General features: G+C 40.7%; 2 protein-coding genes across 2 annotated transcripts in view; both read left to right on the forward strand.

Moving 5' to 3' along the window:
• The window catches only part of LOC145438529 (uncharacterized), a 33,632-nt gene extending 31,190 nt beyond the window's left edge, over nucleotides 1-2,442 (forward strand). Inside the window, exons 22-23 of the mRNA XM_080315862.1 lie at nucleotides 1,588-1,687; nucleotides 2,205-2,442. Coding sequence (XP_080171988.1) covers nucleotides 1,588-1,687; nucleotides 2,205-2,316 — 212 coding nt within the window. The 3' untranslated portion in view covers nucleotides 2,317-2,442. The remainder of the gene's footprint in view (nucleotides 1-1,587; nucleotides 1,688-2,204) is intronic.
• Nucleotides 2,443-5,922: 3,480 nt separating this feature from the next.
• Nucleotides 5,923-10,254, forward strand: LOC145439961 (uncharacterized). Its single transcript, XM_080317630.1, has 2 exons — nucleotides 5,923-7,834; nucleotides 10,238-10,254. The coding sequence occupies exons 1-2, from the start codon at nucleotides 5,923-5,925 to the stop codon at nucleotides 10,252-10,254; spliced, it is 1,929 nt and encodes a 642-aa protein (XP_080173756.1).
• The last annotated feature ends 10,111 nt before the right edge of the window (nucleotides 10,255-20,365 follow it).

Below are 20,365 nucleotides of genomic sequence, written 5' to 3' on the forward strand. Positions count from 1 at the left end.
CGCCATGATCCGATTAATCGAATTACTCGACTATTTCGTCTCTAATCCGAATCCAATATTATTTGTCGTAATTCGATCCGAGTACTAAGAGATTAATTTCCGATTATATGCCTCTGTCAACGAGATTGATAGTTTCGGCGATTTTTTCCTAACATAGAAACCTTGAAACCTCCAGTTACCTTTATCAAGTGGTGTAAAACTGGCGTACATATCGAAAACTCCCATATCATCCACGCAGTTAGTATCAGGGCTGTAACCAACTCGCAATGTTCCGAGCAACAATTCAATTTTACTTTTATAGTTTTGACTCGAGTGTCAAGTCGAGTCCTTTTCAATTCCTCACCGAGTCACGTCCTAGTCCAAGTAATATAGCAGCGGTTCGAGCCGGACTCATCATGTTCACTGTTCAGTGTTCATTACCGAGTTCAAGTCAGGTTAAACTCACTTCCGTGGTATCAAAGGCCTCGCAATATCTTCATTTTCATTCTCATTTGGTTTATTCAAACAGATTTTCAAGTATCAGCTATGATATACACGAGACTTGAATCAAATCCTCTAGCGCAGGGGTGGGCAACCTTTTAGCTATTCACAGCCCCATTTCGATTAGGCTACTGATGTAGCTTACGACCGCATTCCAGAACATAGTCGCAATGAACTAACTGGAAACCCAATACCCATGTCAAACTGTCCATATGTCTATTTCCGGTGAACTCCGGACTAATCTATAGATTGCGTATACGTTTTCATATCGTCTTACTATGCGCATCGAAATCGCTAGTGGTCATGTAATGAATAGTTTTTGGGACTGGTTATGTTCGCGCAAGGCGCGAAAGTTTTATCGGATTCACGATTGAATTTGGTCATTAATATTTCTCAGCCCATGTGATCAGATTCACCGATAGAGTTGATGGAGGGAGTGTTGTCGAAAATTTATGGCAAGTTGTAAATGATGATGTATATTCGGGTGGGCCAATTGTTATTAGTGACTTTGTTGCATGCTGCTACTCCTTGACCTTCCATCAGGATTGTCGGTATAGTGGTAAGATATTGGAATCTGCCAAACGTACTTGAAACAAATTTCTTTTGTGAGGAGCACACGATTCCAAGTTGGTATTTCTATATGGGAAGCATCACTTTCCTCCGCTGTTCGCATCTGTACTCTGGGGCTCAGATTGCAAAGGGCGCTACTATATTAGCATTGACAAATGAAGCCCCATTGATTCGCGAAAAGGGCGAAAAAAATTTCAAGATCGATTAAATCTCCCAAAAATTCGGGATTCAATTCGCAAATTCAATTTTCAGGTCGACGGCCGCCAGCACACACAAATTGAATTACGTGTCCACGGCCGCACAAATTTCCTTCTACGACCGCAATTTTCCCACCCCTGCTCTAGCTAGAATGTGTCGAGTCATGTGGCTTGGTCGAGTCACGCACATTGACTCCAGTACAAGTCGAGTCAATACACAAATTGGCTTATGTCAAGTCGAGCCATTTTCCATTTCTAAGAGAATGACTCGAGGAATACTCGATAGAACAGAATCTTTCAGGTTTTGCAAAGTCTGGTTTACTCATCGATATGTTCGCAGGTTCGAGTCAGAACGGGTCACTCGCGCCCGGCGCGGCCGCAGCTATTGCAGTCGGTGTCGTTATAATCGTGATCATCATAGTCATGGCAATCTCATTGATGTAAGTTTGTCGGGTTTAGAGTTTCATTTAAAACAACAAGCAAGGTTAAACAGACATATTTGAAAGTTGTTTTTGTTTGTTTGTTCGTTTGATTTTTTAGCCTATGAGACGAAAACAACCAGTCATCATTATGACTTAAGGAAACATACAAGTAGAAGTAGCGTACATATCTAACTAAGTACCAGTAGAGATTTCCAAGTAAAAATGGAAGCCTTCTAGGACTAGTTTTGCGTGAAAAACTGAAAGCTGTGAAGTAGAGTAGGTAGAAATAAAATCATGACGACCTTATACTATAAACGTGTTAAGCATGTTTTAACGAGTTTGAAGTTTTATAAATTTTCATGGAATTGTGACATATTTATGCAACTTCTGTAAAAATAGCAATTTTGTTTTTTGAATGGCATTTGTTTAAAACGTGTTTTAGACAAAGCGTCGTACAAAACCTTTATTCTAAATACAACTCTAGTCGTGTTATCCCTTCCGTAAGTGATTCCAGTTTTGAAAATCTCTGCAACAGGATTCGAAAGCGGGGGTCTAGCGGGTTCCGGTTTCCAATATTCCGGAATTCCTCAAACTCGGACAAGCTTAATCCGGATTCTTCGGCGAACGCCTACCAGATCATGTCGTAACACCATGAAGATTGTGACATTTTGATGGGACGAACCTCAATCATTCCTTTCTCTTTTTTTTTTGTAAAAATACTTTCATTTTGATACAAAAACTTGTTTTGAAATAAATTTCTATACTTTGAAAAATCTCCGTCTGATAGCGAACAGAGATGAATATGGATCACATCTCTTCTCCGTAGGACGTCATAGGCGGACTGGACCATACCGACGAAAGTGAATGTATTGTGCGTTGTCGTTTGTTATTATGTAACGATAAATTTTCTGTCCGAAACGATATGTATAGATCAGGGGTGTCAAACATACGGCCCGCGAAGCAATTCTGAGGAAATGAAAAAACTGCCTCTGTTAAACACTGTAGCCTAGCGTAGTATCTGGTAGGGATGGTGTGAACCTCTGAAAGGTTCAGGTTCGTGTGAACGTCATATTACTAATTCCAACCCTATCTTTCAATGAAGTGACGGCCTATATTAATGTACAATTATAGGCTACACGATACTTAGCGACGACTCGTGCCACATAATGCCATAATTCCAGAGTACATATTGGTGTTTTAAACGTCGCTAAATGTATCAACTGAGGCAATTAAAGGATATAATACTCCCATAAAATCAATATCTTCCATCGCTTTGCCAACAGTTTCGAAAAGGACTTGCCAGGGAATGTAAGCTTACGCCTCAACGGTCTAGACCAGACAGGACAATGAACTCGGCGTCTGAGTATCGCTACAACCAGGGCTTTGGAGCCGGAGCCGGAGCCCCGGAGCCGTGCATTTTCACCGGAGCTGGAGCCGGAGCTCTACATAAAATTCAGCCGGAGCCGGAGCCGGAGCTGGAGCCCGTTATTTGAGGAGTAGCTCCGACTAAGATGCCAATATATATATATGCAACAACCACATCTGCTGATTTATCATAATTGAACAGCAGGCCTCAATTTTAATGCTGTGCACAGCAATGGCGTAGAGCAGAGGTCTCAAACACGCGGCCCGCCACAGCAATTTGTGCGGCCCGCGACGACATTTTGAATTTTTAGTATTTTGACAATATATAAGAGTCACATATATCTTTTCAGGTTATAAAGTGAAAATTTCCTCTTAAATTGCTCCGAAAGCCTTAAACCAGTGGTTCCCAACCTTTTTCGACTCATCGCCCCTTTTCCAGCTCAACGCCGATTATCGCCCCCCAGATTTTGCGAGCCAAAAATTTGGTACACAATCTGTAATCATCGGCGGGTTGACTGAAAAAAAAAAGGTCAACTTTTCGGGTCCTTGTCGAATTTTACACTTTTGCCACTAAATTTACGTGGGTTGACTAAAAAAAAAAGGTCATTTCTCCGTCTTGACTCCAATATAGCCGTTTTAACGCGTCATCGCCCCCCTATCGCCCACGTTGGGAACCACTGCCTTAAACTATTCATCAAACTTCACTATCACATCAATTGCAAACGCTACCATGCAGTGGAAGATTCACTATTTCGCCACATTTCCAATTCATAATGACAAAACCTGACCCTTAGACGATTCGTGAAGGGATATCTAGAAGGAGTTTCAAGATATCCCTGGATTCGTGACTGAAATTTGTGAGTTAGACTTGGACGCGACCTTTCTTAGAATTACTCAGACTGGGGCTAACTCGATGGCAAAATGGAAATGACTCGAGTGGACTTAGAGTGACTCGGAGTGCTGTGAATTTGTTAGAACTATGGACGCAAAAAACTAATCGCGTGTCAGGGTAATAGTAATAGATCAGAAGGTCGCAGCTTGGTATTTCGCTAACTGGGCAGGTAGTTATGGCAACCATTGGAAATCTATTAGTGTGATTGTGATTAACGTAATTATTATGTGTGTGCTCCCGACGCTCCTGTCACGCGATCGAGAGAACGGGCTCGAGGGCGAGAGGACTGGTTGTGCGGTTTTTACTGAAACGTTTTAAATACATTGAACTATATTACAAGCTATCGCGGCCCAATGGCGAATATGAAGTTAACTGATATTGTGAGGAATTACGTAGATCATCCAACGTCTGGGGATTTTGCAAAGTGGGTTGAGAAACTAGAACTGGTTGCCGAGCTTCAAGAGCTGACGGACAAATTGCCAACTATTTTCCCATTGCTATTGGATGGTGCTGCATTTGCAGTGTTCAAGCAGTTGCCAGAGGCGGACAGAAAGAATTACAGCAAGTCAAAAGAAGCTATTTTAAATGCGTTTGGGGTAAATTGTTACGACGCGTATAGCCAATTTCTGCGAAGAATACTGCTGGATGACGAGCCTGTCGATGTGTACCTTTCCGACCAAAAAAGGCTGGCGCTATTGATTGGGTTGAAAGTGGATGCATCCGAGGCGTTAATTCGGTGCGCATTTGTTGATGGACTCCCATCAGAAGTTTCAAGCCAGTTGAAGTCTGTAGCAGGATTGGACAAAATGAATTTGAGTGATCTTGTTGCACGGGCACGAGTAATAATGTCGGTCCGCAGCAGCTTCAGTGTATCGTGCGCGGTCGGCTCGCGTCAGCGGAAGTAAAACTGTTTTTTCTGCGGGAAGCTTGGTCACTTTGCTAGAGAATGTCCCATGAAAGAGCCGAGAAATGACGGTAACGAAACGGTCAGGAGACAACCAAGATGTTTTTCCTGCAGGAAGCTTGGCCATGTAGCCCGACAATGCAGAGCTGATGAACGTAACGAACCGCAGCAGGAAAACTACCAAGGAGAACCGTCAGCACCGGACGCGTTCTCCCGTATTCACAAGTAGCGAAAAAGGTGCTTCCGTTTGTTGTAGTTGTAATTGGTGGAAAACCTCTCAAGGCTCTGGTGGATACTGGGTGTCAGCAATCCGTTGTTCTTGAAGACGTGTGTCGTCGTATGGGATATAACGCTTCTGGTCCTAGAAGGATTGTCGAGATGCTAAATGGAGAAAGTACTAGCTGTTACGGAGAGACCATGGTAACGATGGTTGTAAGCGAGACCAACGTCAGGGTGCGATGCCTGGTGGCCTCCGAGCTGGTATGTGCTGCTGGCTTGATTCTCGGTATTGATGTTATCCAGCAACTGGGCGGGGTATTCGTTGATCCAAATCTGGACGTGTGGTTTGGAGCAAAGGTGTGTGTAGCAAGTGCGGTGGTCGGGACGAATAAACAGTTGCAAATTGACGATAAAGATTTCACTGCAAAATTTGATGGAGCGAAGTGGACTATGGAGTAGAGATGGGAAAATGGCGAGCCGGAGTTGACGAATCAACGTGCCGGATATCAGATACCATCAGAGTGTCGTACATCGTTTGATAATGAACTGAGTCAATGGATCAGAGATGGTTGGTTGGTGGAGTACGATCCTGCTCGTCACGGGTCCCACGAGGGAATAATCCCACTGCTGGCAGTCAAGTAACCGAACAAAGAGCAAAAGGTACGACCGGTGATGGACTACCGCGAACTGAATTCCCATGTCATGAGTCACCCCGGAATGGATGCGGCTGTATGCCAAGATAAATTGAGAAATTGGCGCCAACGAAGTAATCACGCATTTATCTTGGATCTCCGGAAGGCATACCTACAGATTCACGTGTCAGAGAGGCTGCAAAAATTCCAAGTAGTGCGACATCAAGGAAAACTGTACGTTATGACACGAATGGGGTTCGGTTTGAACATCGGTCCAAAGGTGATGACCAAGATCATTTCTACCGTATTGTCATTGGAAGACGATATAGCAAGGGGAACCGACCATTATATCGACGACATATGGGTTGATGAGAATGTTGTGGTGGTTGAGAAAGTGCGCAGGCATTTGGAAAGTTATGGGTTAGCGACGAAGGATCCAGTTCCGTTGCGTGATGCACGTGTACTTGGATTGCGGGTGAATGAGACCCAGGATGGAGTACTGGAGTGGAGGAGAGATGGTGATCTGCCGAGTTTGGACGGCCACATGACGAAGAGAGGGCTATTTTCTGTGTTCGGCAAGCTCATAGGGCATTATCCCGTGGCCGGGTGGTTGAGAACTGCCTGCAGTCATGTAAAACGCCTTACTGACGAGATAGCGTGGGATGCGGTAATACCGAATCCAGTTAGGCATTTGGCTGAAGAAATCTTGACGAAGGTACGAGAGAGCGATCCAGTAAGAGGTGACTGGAGAGTATATCGTGATGGCAGAGCGCAAATATGGTGCGATGCGAGCAATATGGCGGTGGCATGCTGTTTGACCGTAAATGGGAAGGTTGTCGAAGATGCAGCATGGATGAGGAAAGAGGACGACGGAACGCATATAAATGTCGCGGAGCTCGACGTTGTCGTAAAGGGATTGAGTTTGGTGCTGAGATGGGGTTTCACAAATGTGGAAGTTGTGACCGACTCGGTCAGTGTGTTCCATTGGGTCACGTCAATATCGGAAGATTCGCGCCGACCTAGAGTCAGTGGGCTAAGTGAAATGATTATTAAAAGAAGATTGGGAATTATCGCGCAGCTCTTTCAGGAATACTGCATGGTGGTCACAATCCGTTGGGTACCATCGTCGGAGAATCTCGCAGATGTACTAACGAGAGTCCCGCAACGCTGGCTAAAGAAGGTGTGTCTTGGAGTAAACCGGCGTAATGAGAGCGTGATTGAACAGGTACGGACTCTTCATAACGTGCATCACCTAGGTGTGAATCGGACGCTTTTTGTGGCCAAAAGAAGCATCAGCGAAGCTGTTACTCGTGATGTTGTTCAACGAGTAATCAATGAGTGCAACATCTGTCGCAGAATTGATCCGAGTCTCGTGAGATGGGAACACGGGCAGCTTTCCGTTCCCGTTGTCTGGGAGCGCCTGGCACTTGATATTACTTACGTCAACACTCGACCATACCTGAGTTTGATCGACTGCGGGCCTAGTCGATTTGCGATATGGCGGGCGGTGCGAAATGAAACGGCCGATAAAATCATCCAGATCCTTGAACAAGTCTTCTCGGAAAGAGGTGCGCCGAGTGAAATCCTGAGTGATAACAGACCTTGTTTTACTAGCCAGAAAATGTGCCAGTTTTTGAACAGTTGGGGGGTGGAACATGTGTTCAGCTGCGCCTACCGGCATTCTGGAAACGGTATTGTGGAGCGGAATCACAGAACTATCAAAAGAATGGCCGCGAGATCTGGAGGTAGTGTTGAACGAATGGTGTATTGGTACAATCACACTCCGAATTCGGAGGATATTGTGCCTGCGGATAAGGTGTTTCGCTATGAATCTGGTTTGCCATCTTCAATGATCCGCGCAAGCAGGAAGAGATTGGACCGACAAAATAGTTCCAACCCATACCGAGTCGGTGATGTAGTGTTCGTGAAGCCATCAAATGCTCGATGTACTACTCCATGGAGTAGAGGTGTCGTTACCAGGATTGTTGCCGACGTGGTGGTCGGGGTTGACGGGATGAATCGACATCTTTCTGACGTTAGACTCGCCGTCGGGGATCTACCTAACCCACCAGGAAGTGTTACGACGCGCGAAATCGACTTGAATTGTAGCAGAGGAGATGATGCCATTGATACGGAAAACAGCGGTAACTCGGGTGAAGCAGTGTTGAGCTGCCGAAGGCAGCGAAACAGAAAATAAACTGCGCATTTTAAGGCGCAGTATATGATTTCTGTAGTGGATCCATTTGGAATTCTTGTGGTCAAATATATTAAAACAGAATTTGGTTAGGTAAGAATCCCAATGCTTTACGACTAGATCTCGTCCCCGTAGGCCGTCATTGGTGGGATTGCCCCTACCCACGGAAGTAAATGGATTGTGTGGTTTTGGTTGTTATTATCTAACAAGAAATTTATTGGTCGAAACGATAGGTATACCTCTATTGAATATATATATATATATATATGTAAACAAGCAGAGAATAGTAATAACGTATCAAGAATATGACTCAGTCCAAAGCAACTCTACCATAGCATCTCACGTCGTCAGGGGTGGTAAAGATGTAGGTAGGGCTTATTAGCCTCTCCTTTTCTGTAGCAAATACCGGTAATGCTTACGACCCGAAGGAGTAGTTGCGATTTTTTTGTTTTGGAGTCATTTCTTAATACTATATTACGAAGATGAGAATAAAATCATAAGATAGTACAGGAGTAAAGAGCGCAAATTAAAGTATAGGTAATTAGTAATTACACAAAAAAACACGAAAGTAATGAAAGTGTGAATCATCAAGGAGTATAGCTGATACGAACCTTATCCATTCGATGGTGTTACAGCGGAAGAAACAACGAAGCAACTGACAATTCGTGGCCTGAATACATTCCTATGCAAGTAAAGGCAGTTCGAAATATCAAAGTGTTTTGTTTATAGCAGTCGCTAGCGACAAGTCCAGTTCATATTGTGACGTAATATATGCGTTTTTGGTGAATGCTATAAATTATGGCTCATGTAATTTTAAAATACGAAATGTCTTGTATCTATGGGCTAGTGTTACGGTATGGGTGTAGTATATAGTAAAAGAAAGCGGGGGGGGGGGGGGGGGGGGGACAGAAATAATAACATGAATCAATGGACTAGTGTTTGAATATAGTAATAGTAAAAGAAGAAGTAATAAAGTAACTTAATAGGTTAAGGTTAGGGTATAGTGAACAGGTTTATTAAAAAAAGAAAAGAAAAAAGGAATGGTGTTCTATTATCTATGGGATGGTGTTAGGGTTTTGGTTAGGGTGTATTAAATAGTTTAAAGAAATGTAGACTGATAATCTATTATATCAATGGGTTAGGGTTAGGATTTGGGTTAGGGTATAGTATGTATATAGTTTAAGCAACAAAATAATAACATTATATCTAAGTATCAAAGTGAAAGTAGAGATTAGCGAAGTTAAATTTAATGTTATATAATAACAGGATCTCAATTCGAATAATACAATCCAAAAACTGTACAGACAAGGTTGTGATCGAACGTCGTGATCCGGATTGATCACAGTGTTGAGCTGCCGAAGGCAGCGAAACAGAAAATAAACTGCGCATTTTAAGGCGCAGTATATGATTTCTGTAGTGGATCCATTTGGAATTCTTGTGGTCAAATATATTAAAACAGAATTTGGTTAGGTAAGAATCCCAATGCTTTACGACTAGATCTCGTCCCCGTAGGCCGTCATTGGTGGGATTGCCCCTACCAGTCGGTCCAGTCGGTACGGAAGAGAATATCACCGATGGGAATAACTCAGCTAATCTGGATCAAACTGGTGATGACAATGTCGACCAAGATATTGAGAGAAATAACTCTGAACATTCGCGACCAAATCGGGATCGAGCGCCGCCACAATGGTTGGCTGATTTTTATGTAGGCTAGATGTTGAGTGTATCTGTACTAATAAGAATAAGTGATTTTTTACATTTTGATATGTTCGCGCGTAATGCTTATGCCTTGTGATGATTGCGTATACCATGCAAGTTTTAGCCTTCAAGTATACGAAGTCTGTATGCTACAAATTCCAGTTATCATCGCTTTCGTCCATCGTTTGAGGCACACCTACACCGCAGTTTTTCGTTTCTTGTATGCCAGTATGTTTTAGTTGTGTGATCCACTTTGTGTGCTTCTAATAGCAAACGACTCGTGTTATTTTGTTTAGAATTAGCCGGTTGGCCAGACAAGTCTTATATAGGCTACAATGCGGGGTTACACTAAAAAGCTTTGAATTTTGTTCAGTGATCAATAGATCACGGGGGTAGGAAGACCAAATGACTCCCCGTCCCCGTCAATATAGATCACAGGCTTATATATCAAAATTTAACTTTCAATTTGATGAATCTATATGTGTACACTGCGTATTGGTTTTTGCGTTCCACACTTATCCCGTTGACTTGGCTTCCCGTGCGATCTTCAGACCAAGGGGAAGTTTGCCGTTTCATGTATACACTGTTTTAGAATTGTTCACCTGATTTTCACGTTTGAAGTTACATCGTTGCGTTATGTGTTTGGTTCCTTTGTGATCTTTAGATCAAGGGGAAGTGTGATTGTGATTAACGTAATTATTATGTGTGTGCTCCCGACGCTCCTGTCACGCGATCGAGAGAACGGGTTCGAGGGCGAGAGGACTGGTTGTGCGGTTTTTACTGAAACGTTTTAAATACATTGAACTATATTACAATCAGTTACACCTTCGGTCACTAAGCCATGTTATTAAGGCCACTTAAAGGTACCGAGTACCGTAGGGGTACACTCCAACGATGTAACAGCAATGGGACGTTCGGCGTTTCGACATTTCTATCACTAGGACACAATTCATTAATATATTTATATTATATTTAAAAAAATTTCCGCTCCTATATATGAAGATATTTGGCCATGAGATTAATACCCTACTTATCAGAAGTATACTCGAATCCTGGATTGGAATTACAATGCTCAACTTAAAAATGTTTTGATATCAGATCAGTCTTTATTATCAATCTCTTAATTTCGAAATATGCATAGTAGCTGAAAAATTATAACCCGATAGCTTTTATGATGGCATCATACATTTGTCCGCCCATATGGTGTCTATATCTTATAATTAATATATATCAAGTACAACAACAATTTTATTCAAATAGTTATAAATGTGATGATTCTTTTCGTGCCAGTCCTATATTGATACAAGACTAAATCACATTTTGAGGATGTGTGTTCACTGTCAGTCTGCTGGATCGGCTCACTTTTAATAGGAAAATTCATTCCCGCCAAATAAGGCCTATACTTGGAAAGACATAGAATACCCCTATAAATGCTGCGGCCCCCGGCGTCGTCAAAACTGGAAAACTGCGCTGGCCCGCGAGCACATTTGAGTTTGAGACCTCTGGCGCAGAGTAAAGTGCGTTCTAGTGCAACTATGATGTTGTCGACAATTGACAAGTATCCAGTATGACGTCACAAGCCGGCACGGCGGCACCTATATGTCTTCGTTGTTACATCGGATGTTACTGACGGCTAACAGACTCTAGATTACTATAGATAACTAACCTATAGGTAGATTAGTAATCTATATAGACCAGGAATGGCCAACCTTTTCGGCTAAAGGATCGCATGTAATTTACGAACGAGTGTGCGGTAGTAGTTAGTATATAGTCATATATGATCGGTCGTGACCTGCAATGGGCTCTTATGGGTGCGGCGGTGACTCGTATTGAAAACTCGTGGTGGTGATTCGTACTTTCAGACCCCCCTCTCGGCCGTGATTCGTAATGGGTTCTTATGGACGCGGTGGTGAGTCGTACTTTTGGGTATAGGCTGCGGCGGTGACTCGTATTGAAAACTCGTGGTCGTGATTCGTGATTCACTAAATACGTCCGTTTTGGAAATTCGGAGCGCGCACTATCGTATCGATTATTCCACTAATCCAGTCGGTGCTATTACATTCAGCAGTATTCAGTATTCAGCAGCGACACGAAAAGCGAGCAACAAATAACCGCGCTCGTAAATTAACACTTCAAAAAGTGTAAAATAGATTGCAAATCCCGCGATCGCTAACAAGATAATGTCTCGGACATAACCATTTTTAGTGACTTGGTGTTAAAGACATACCGATCACTCACAAGGTAATATTTCGGTAATTAGTTTACCACAGAGCCTGCGTAGACGGTGATTCGAAAACCAACAATTTGACACTTTCTGGTGGTCGCTATATGTTTTGACACTTCGAACAGTGGCTGACTTTAGTTGCGCGATAAGAATTATGAGAATATTCAATCAATGTATCAATTTGCCAACTCGAAATGAAACTTACTACACAAACCAAGTTGATTCGTATCTGAATGTGTTAATTCGGTACAATTCTAATTATTTTGAGAAATCTTTTCGTGATCTTTTGACTCGACCATAACCCGAATATTACTGACGCCGACTTTCAGCCACATCGAATTATTCGCACATTCCGAGCCGCTGTTTTCACACTTATAGCATCAACACCAACTATAATTCTACAAGAATCAAGAATCACAAGTATGTGCATTATACAGTTATTATCTTTATCAACATGAAATCAAACTCTTAACAAAAACACGCATCTTATCACTCGTCAACTCTATCATGAAAATCCTCGAGTCCTTATCATCAAAAATGTTATAGCGCGGCGTCGGAATCCATTCGTGGGATGTACTAAAGGTAAATCCAGATAATCCAAAATGAAATATTTGGACTTTGACATAGTCTGAATTGAAAGATATTGACAAACATGACTACCAACTTTGATCCAGTCACATTTCAAGATCATACTTTGAAACAATCCTTGAAACTTACAACTCTATTCACGACTGAGTTTTCCGTTTATCAGTTTCAGTAAATACTATCGCGATATTTTAATGTGTTACTACACACAATAGAATCAATCAGTGAAATAACACCTGTTGTAAATATTTCTAACTTGACAACCACTTGTGCATACCGCGATCGACTTGTGACGCGATGAGTTAAATCGGGATATTTCAATCTATTTGTCGAAACCTTGAACAAACTATCAGGTTATTTTTTGTTGTAATCGAGTGAACGGAAATAGTATTACGTCTCAACATTTTAACATCTTCCCATACACAAAAGAGTAAAATACAAAAAACCTTGTCAAGTCAATCCGTTTGTAACTTACCCAACCAAAGCAAAAAGTATCTTTATGAAAAGTAGACAAGACTACGTGAGTAATCACCACAATCCAAAATCCATAGCAAGTTCGGTTGCATTCATAGTCCACCAACTCGTATTTTTATTCCACTGTAAAAGTCGTTACTATTCCGCAAGACAAAGAAATTACTATGTGGTATATTTTGTAAGACAAAAGTAATTACTTCTCAGTGTCGGCGACTTGAGATTAACATAATATGTTTGAGTATACGAGATTTGACAGTCTGACCATCGTAGTTGAGAATTCATTTCTTACAATCGAACACAGGTGTTATATCAAAAGTTATCATACTGTAAACATAAGGATTGACACATTGATTTGACGTATGTAATAGTTGATCACGACTTGATTATTAAATTATTCGCGTTAATTAGACCCGCGTTGTGTTGAAAGTTATGACAGTAACAAACTTTTCGGAAACGTTGTTATTAACATATTGATTTGTAAAACTATACTTGTCTGAAATGTTCTTGATTTGGAAGATATTCCGTGTTGGTACAAATCACTCTGCGTATTGCGGATATCAGAAAATATTTTACAAATGTAATTGTTTCCAGTACCCAAGACTAAAGATGAAACAACAGTTTCGTTTGCTGATTAACAACCGGTACAGCACTTTATCATCATAATCCGCGGTGAGAATTGAAACACTTTCGCGCATTACCCGGTGTCAAGATATCACACTAGGTGAATTGACATACCGCCGCTTGAATAATACCTAATCCGTTCGCACCATTTCACATACTTTGATCATTACAAAAGTAAATTGTGATATGTTTGTTAGATGCATCCAATTCAGTTAGAAATGTCTGGTGCACAACAATCGTAATATCAAAAAAGTACTTGCTACACTGTTATTTGCTAAACGTGTTTTGCATTGTTGTTCATTTGTAGTATTGATTGAAATTGTTCTTGAACCCTCAAATAATAATTCCTGACATGAAACCAAGCCGCTGAAAGTCGTTGCCATCACGAAGATACAATGTGTACGATGTTTGTCAAATGTGTCCTACCTCGCCAACAGAAAACAATTTTCACTCACTCGAAATGAAACCAATGTGATGGTCTCCATTCGATATTTTGTTTGTGTCAAATACTTTGCAATGAACACATTTGCGTGGTTGAGCTTTACATCATCAAGCTGTTATTTGTAAATCAAGATTTCGGCAAACTTGTAAATGTATCGTTTAACTAACCGACAATTAGTGATTGGGGAACATACCAGACGATACACATCCATCTCCGAAATACTGCACTGATCTTAATTTCCATCATCGTGATAATCGAAGTACATTTCTTTCGAATTCGTAACAACCGACTATGACATGATAAATTTTTGACAAGTTATGCTTAGAAGATTGGTTGCATATCGCGAAAAAAATAATATACCACTCATATTGATACTGTTACTCCATTGAACGATATTTTCAAACGAGTAAAATTTATTACTTGAGTTTCCCCGCTTAATGTAAATGAAAACTCAGCCGTCTTTTAACATCACAAAGACATTGATAAAAAGTAGGCAATCAAACACAACACTTTGTACGACACTAATTATTGTTCCACACATCTCATTTCATACTAAGTGTATACGAAAGATATTCATGACACATGAAAATATTCCCATGCTACAAACCTGTACAATGATTGGTGGTGCTTTCAAACTGTTTCGATATCACAAGAACTTTATTGTCTGAATGGGTGTTCATGTATCTTAATAATCAAATAGTTCAACACAGAACTAGTAGGAACAGAAACATCAGAGTTGTTTACACAAAAGTTTGTATGTGTACAGTATGCGAATACCATGTGTAAGTCCAGCACAATTGCAGTATCCATCCGAGTTTAGTTAACACAAATTTATTACAACGGAGCCACGTAAACTTTCGTGAAAGAAAAGCATACTCACTTCCGGAGGGTTACGTCAACACCATAGCAGTAAATCAGCTACTCCAACAACAAACTACATATGTTTCTAGTCACGGTCCTTCCATCTTTCACATAGATCAATCTACTTTGCTAACGAAAAGTGCTGAGTCATCACATGATCGCCCTCACAACAAAACAGCTAGAAGATACTATCATACAAAAATATTTCTAACCCTTTGCGCACCAGTGACAAATCATACAACAAACATTTTTTGTGAGGCGAATTGTTGTTCAGTGTCAAGTCTACCTGTTGAAACGTACATTAAAACAACACAGTCACAATTCAATTAAAACCACGAATCTATTTTCATTTCGTCACATATAGAAAAATAAATTTTCTTTCCCCAATACATACTTGTAACCAATCGCTTTCATTAAACACACAACTCCATAAAAGTATTTACTTTCTACAACATAGACATTCCGATGTAGTCAAGAAATATTTTTTATTAATCAAAATCATCGATTTCTGTTCACGGCGTTAGTGTGTGCGTGTCATACCTGTGGGTCCCGTATTAAAATGGACACGACACGACTGAATGTAAGGGGGGTAGAAGTCTATCGCATCGATTTACATGTGGTCTTCGCTACGGTTTCAAAAAAACGAATCATCTATTTTGCATTGGTCGAGACCGAGCGAACCAGTTACATGTATTCGCGGTAATGATTTTGCTTGTCATATGCGAATGATAGGGTTGCTACTCCGACAAATCAACATACAACAATCTTCTGACGATCATAATAGCAATTTCATTTTCCGCCCCCTTCGTAACTGTATACGCACGAAAAGTATATTGTACAACTCGGCAACTACGTTTAACAAGACCAATCACACTAAACATACGATACCTACCCGAGTAAAATTACCATTTTCACCTAGAGGTCAGCCGTTACCTGAGTAAAAAATACCATTGTCCTTTGGAGATTTATCGTTTACCCAGTGTATCAATACATTTTCTCTTGGGGGTCTATCGTTTCCTAGAGTAACAAACCCCTTTTCCTTTGGAAATCTATTTTTTTCCTGGGTAACAAACCTTTTTCACTTGGAAATATATTTTTTCTCTGGGTAACAAACCTTTTTCGCTTGGAAAGATATTTTTCCCTGAGCAACAAACCCTTTTCACTCGGTGGTCCGTCGTTTACCTGAGTAAAAATATCATTTTCCTTTGGAGATCCGGCGTTTACCCAGTGTAACAATACATTTTCACTTGGAAAAATACTTTTACCTAGAGTAACTAATCATTTTCTCCTGGGTAACAAACCCTTTTCGTCTGGAAACTATCATTTACCTGACTACCAATACCGTTTTTCACTTGGAAATCTATCTTTTCCTGAGTAACAATATCATTTTCGTTTTGAAAACTGACAACCACACCAGACAATTTGATATTTTTGTATATTGTTACAACGGACAGTAACAAAATATACACCAACAACGACTCCGATACATTTGTCTAATCAAATATTCACTTGCTCTGATGCATCCCATCAAAATCATTGGTTACTCACATACAATAACAATGAGCTGTTGTACAACGACATGTATGTTTTCGGAATTGGCGAATAAAGGGGTTTCCGATATGTCCGTGATGTCCGGGTTCGTGCTTTGGATTTTCCAGAGTCAAAATGTCTGAATAAAACACCTCCTCGACTTTGGTAACTGGTTGATACACGGATAATGGTATTCGGAAAACGGATGAATTTATGTTCCCCATCGCGCTAACAACTCCGGGTTACTTGCGAGTTTCCTCAGGTCTGTTTACTATATTGTGTCTTTACTGATCAATACATGTCGCTCCAGTCAGCTGAAACCGGATCACTAATATGAGAAAGTGTGTGGGGGCCTGATCTGGATATTCACTCATGAACCAACGACCAATATTCAAGTAAACATGTTACAGACCGTGTTTTGTCTCCATGAAAAATACCAAAGCATACACCATCACATATAAGTAACGTCACGATTGTTCACAAGTATTCGCGTAAACGAGGTGTACATACAATGTGTCGGTGTACAAACATCATGGAAAACAAATTCATGTTCTCAAGTCTCATCATGCGACGACTCTGTACATTCAATGTGGGCATAGATGACACACGGCATGATACAATGGACAGCGCACTATGCATACCGATATATTCTCAGTCAAATATGTGAACCATACACAACCATATACCCTGATTTTTGCTGAATATCCACAACACCGACAAATCTGTACATTTCTTTCCCCTCGACCTCGACGATAGAGTTGTCATCCCAATGTACCAATCGAGTGTATGGTTCATCAGGTGTAAAATCCAAATCAAATGTCACCAAGGTATCGTTTTTTATTTTCAATATTTCCACCGCTGCATCTTGTCTGTGTCGTAAAAGCACGGCGTGGGGCCAGAGGAATCTATGGACAGTTACGCGTAGTCCCATATTTACTCGTGGATATGGCCAGGTTACGACAACGTTTTCTCAATGGTCTGCGCGGGTGCACCGTTTCAATAGGTAGCTGGATCAACTAGACCAAAAGTTTCCAACTGCGTTTTATAACGACCTGTAGAATTACGAGATAGCACCCTCTTGCGGTGTGATTAACACGAAATAAGCCTTCAACTCGCAGAGACACACCTTGGATTACATTATCTAATCGTAATCGAACTCGAGATTCACACACACACACACAGAGTCCCTGTTTACGATTTCAATCCGGAGTCACTGCTCACGATGTTTATCTGTAGTCGTTATGTGGGAGTAGCGACATCTGACATATTCATCGCGTGAAAGACTGATAACGAGGGTTATCGCCAAATACATTATGCCAGGTGAAACACTGCGGTCTCAGCAAAAAAGTTCGCAGATTTGGACGAACAATACACGGAGGGATTGAGCGAGTTACACAACCCGATTATATCGAAGTCTGGATCATGATACAAGTCTACCTGAGAATCCGAACAATCTTACAAAATCAAGGTGTGAACCCGTGAAAGGGTTGTACTCATGTGAGATTGATTTTTCACAAGTTGGGTGGAGGTCGGTTCATACTAAGACCATGTTACGTCCAAATATGGTTTCTTACCTGTCTCCAAGTCATCTATGCCCTGCCCACATTGAATGTACAGAGTCGTCGCATGATGAGACTTGAGAACATGAATTTGTTTTCCATGATGTTTGTACACCGACACATTGTATGTACACCTCGTTTACGCGAATACTTGTGAACAATCGTGACGTTACTTATATGTGATGGTGTATGCATTGGTATTTTTCATGGAGACAAAACACGGTCTGTAACATGTTTACTTGAATATTGGTCGTTGGTTCATGAGTGAATATCCAGATCAGGCCCCCACACACTTTCTCATATTAGTGATCCGGTTTCAGCTGACTGGAGCGACATGTATTGATCAGTAAAGACACAATATAGTAAACAGACCTGAGGAAACTCGCAAGTAACCCGGAGTTGTTAGCGCGATGGGGAACATAAATTCATCCGTTTTCCGAATACCATTATCCGTGTATCAACCAGTTACCAAAGTCGAGGAGGTGTTTTATTCAGACATTTTGACTCTGGAAAATCCAAAGCACGAACCCGGACATCACGGACATATCGGAAACCCCTTTATTCGCCAATTCCGAAAACATACATGTCGATGTACAACAGCTCATTGTTATTGTATGTGAGTAACCAATGATTTTGATGGGATGCATCAGAGCAAGTGAATATTTGATTAGACAAATGTATCGGAGTCGTTGTTGGTGTATATTTTGTCACTGTCCGTTGTAACAATATACAAAAATATCAAATTGTCTGGTGTGGTTGTCAGTTTTCAAAACGAAAATGATATTGTTACTCAGGAAAATATAGATTTCCAAGTGAAAAACGGTATTGGTACTCAGGTAAATGATAGTTTCCAGACGAAAAGGGTTTGTTACCCAGGAGAAAATGATTAGTTACTCTAGGTAAAAGTATTTTTCGAAGTGAAAATGTATTGTTACACTGGGTAAACGCCGGATCTCCAAAGGAAAATGATATTTTTACTCAGGTAAACGACGGACCACCGAGTGAAAAGGGTTTGTTGCTCAGGGAAAAATATTTTTCCAAGCGAAAAAGGTTTGTTACCCGGAGAAAAAATATATTTCCAAGTGAAAATTGTTTGTTACCCAGAGAAAAAATATATTTCCAAGTGAAAAAGGTTTGTTACCCAGGAAAAAAATAGATTTCCAAAGGAAAAGGGGTTTGTTACTCTAGGAAACGATAGACCCCCAAGAGAAAATGTATTGATGCACTGGGTAAACGATAAATCTCCAAATGACAATGGTATTTTTTACTCAGGTAACGGCTGACCTCTAGGTGAAAATGGTAATTTTACTCGGGTAGGTATCGTATGTTTAGTGTGATTGGTCTTGTTAAACGTAGTTGCCGAGTTGTACAATATACTTTTCGTGCGTATACAGTTACGAAGGGGGCGGAAAATGAAATTGCTATTATGATCGTCAGAAGATTGTTGTATGTTGATTTGTCGGAGTAGCAACCCTATCATTCGCATATGACAAGCAAAATCATTACCGCGAATACATGTAACTGGTTCGCTCGGTCTCGACCAATGCAAAATAGATGATTCGTTTTTTTGAAACCGTAGCGAAGACCACATGTAAATCGATGCGATAGACTTCTACCCCCCTTACATTCAGTCGTGTCGTGTCCATTTTAATACGGGACCCACAGGTATGACACGCACACACTAACGCCGTGAACAGAAATCGATGATTTTGATTAATAAAAAATATTTCTTGACTACATCGGAATGTCTATGTTGTAGAAAGTAAATACTTTTATGGAGTTGTGTGTTTAATGAAAGCGATTGGTTACAAGTATGTATTGGGGAAAGAAAATTTATTTTTCTATATGTGACGAAATGAAAATAGATTCGTGGTTTTAATTGAATTGTGACTGTGTTGTTTTAATGTACGTTTCAACAGGTAGACTTGACACTGAACAACAATTCGCCTCACAAAAAATGTTTGTTGTATGATTTGTCACTGGTGCGCAAAGGGTTAGAAATATTTTTGTATGATAATATCTTCTAGCTGTTTTGTTGTGAGGGCGATCATGTGATGACTCAGCACTTTTCGTTAGCAAAGTAGATTGATCTATGTGAAAGATGGAAGGACCGTGACTAGAAACATATGTAGTTTGTTGTATGAGTAGCTGATTTACTGCTATGGTATTGACGTAACCCTCCGGAAGTGAGTATGCTTTTCTTTCACGAAAGTTTACGTGGCTCCGTTGTAATAAATTTGTGTTAACTAAACTCGGATGGATACTGCAATTGTGCTGGACTTACACATGGTATTCGCATACTGTACACATACAAACTTTTGTGTAAACAACTCTGATGTTTCTGTTCGTACTAGTTCTGTGTTGAACTATTTGATTATTAAGATACATGAACACCCATTCAGACAATAAAGTTCTTGTGATATCGAAACAGTTTGAAAGCACCACCAATCATTGTACAGGTTTGTAGCATGGGAATATTTTCATGTGTCATGAATA

The sequence above is a fragment of the Botryllus schlosseri genome, chromosome 5 (genome assembly GCF_051294905.1).
Source record: "Botryllus schlosseri isolate E-star chromosome 5, Bs_hap1, whole genome shotgun sequence".
NCBI lineage: Eukaryota > Metazoa > Chordata > Ascidiacea > Stolidobranchia > Styelidae > Botryllus > Botryllus schlosseri.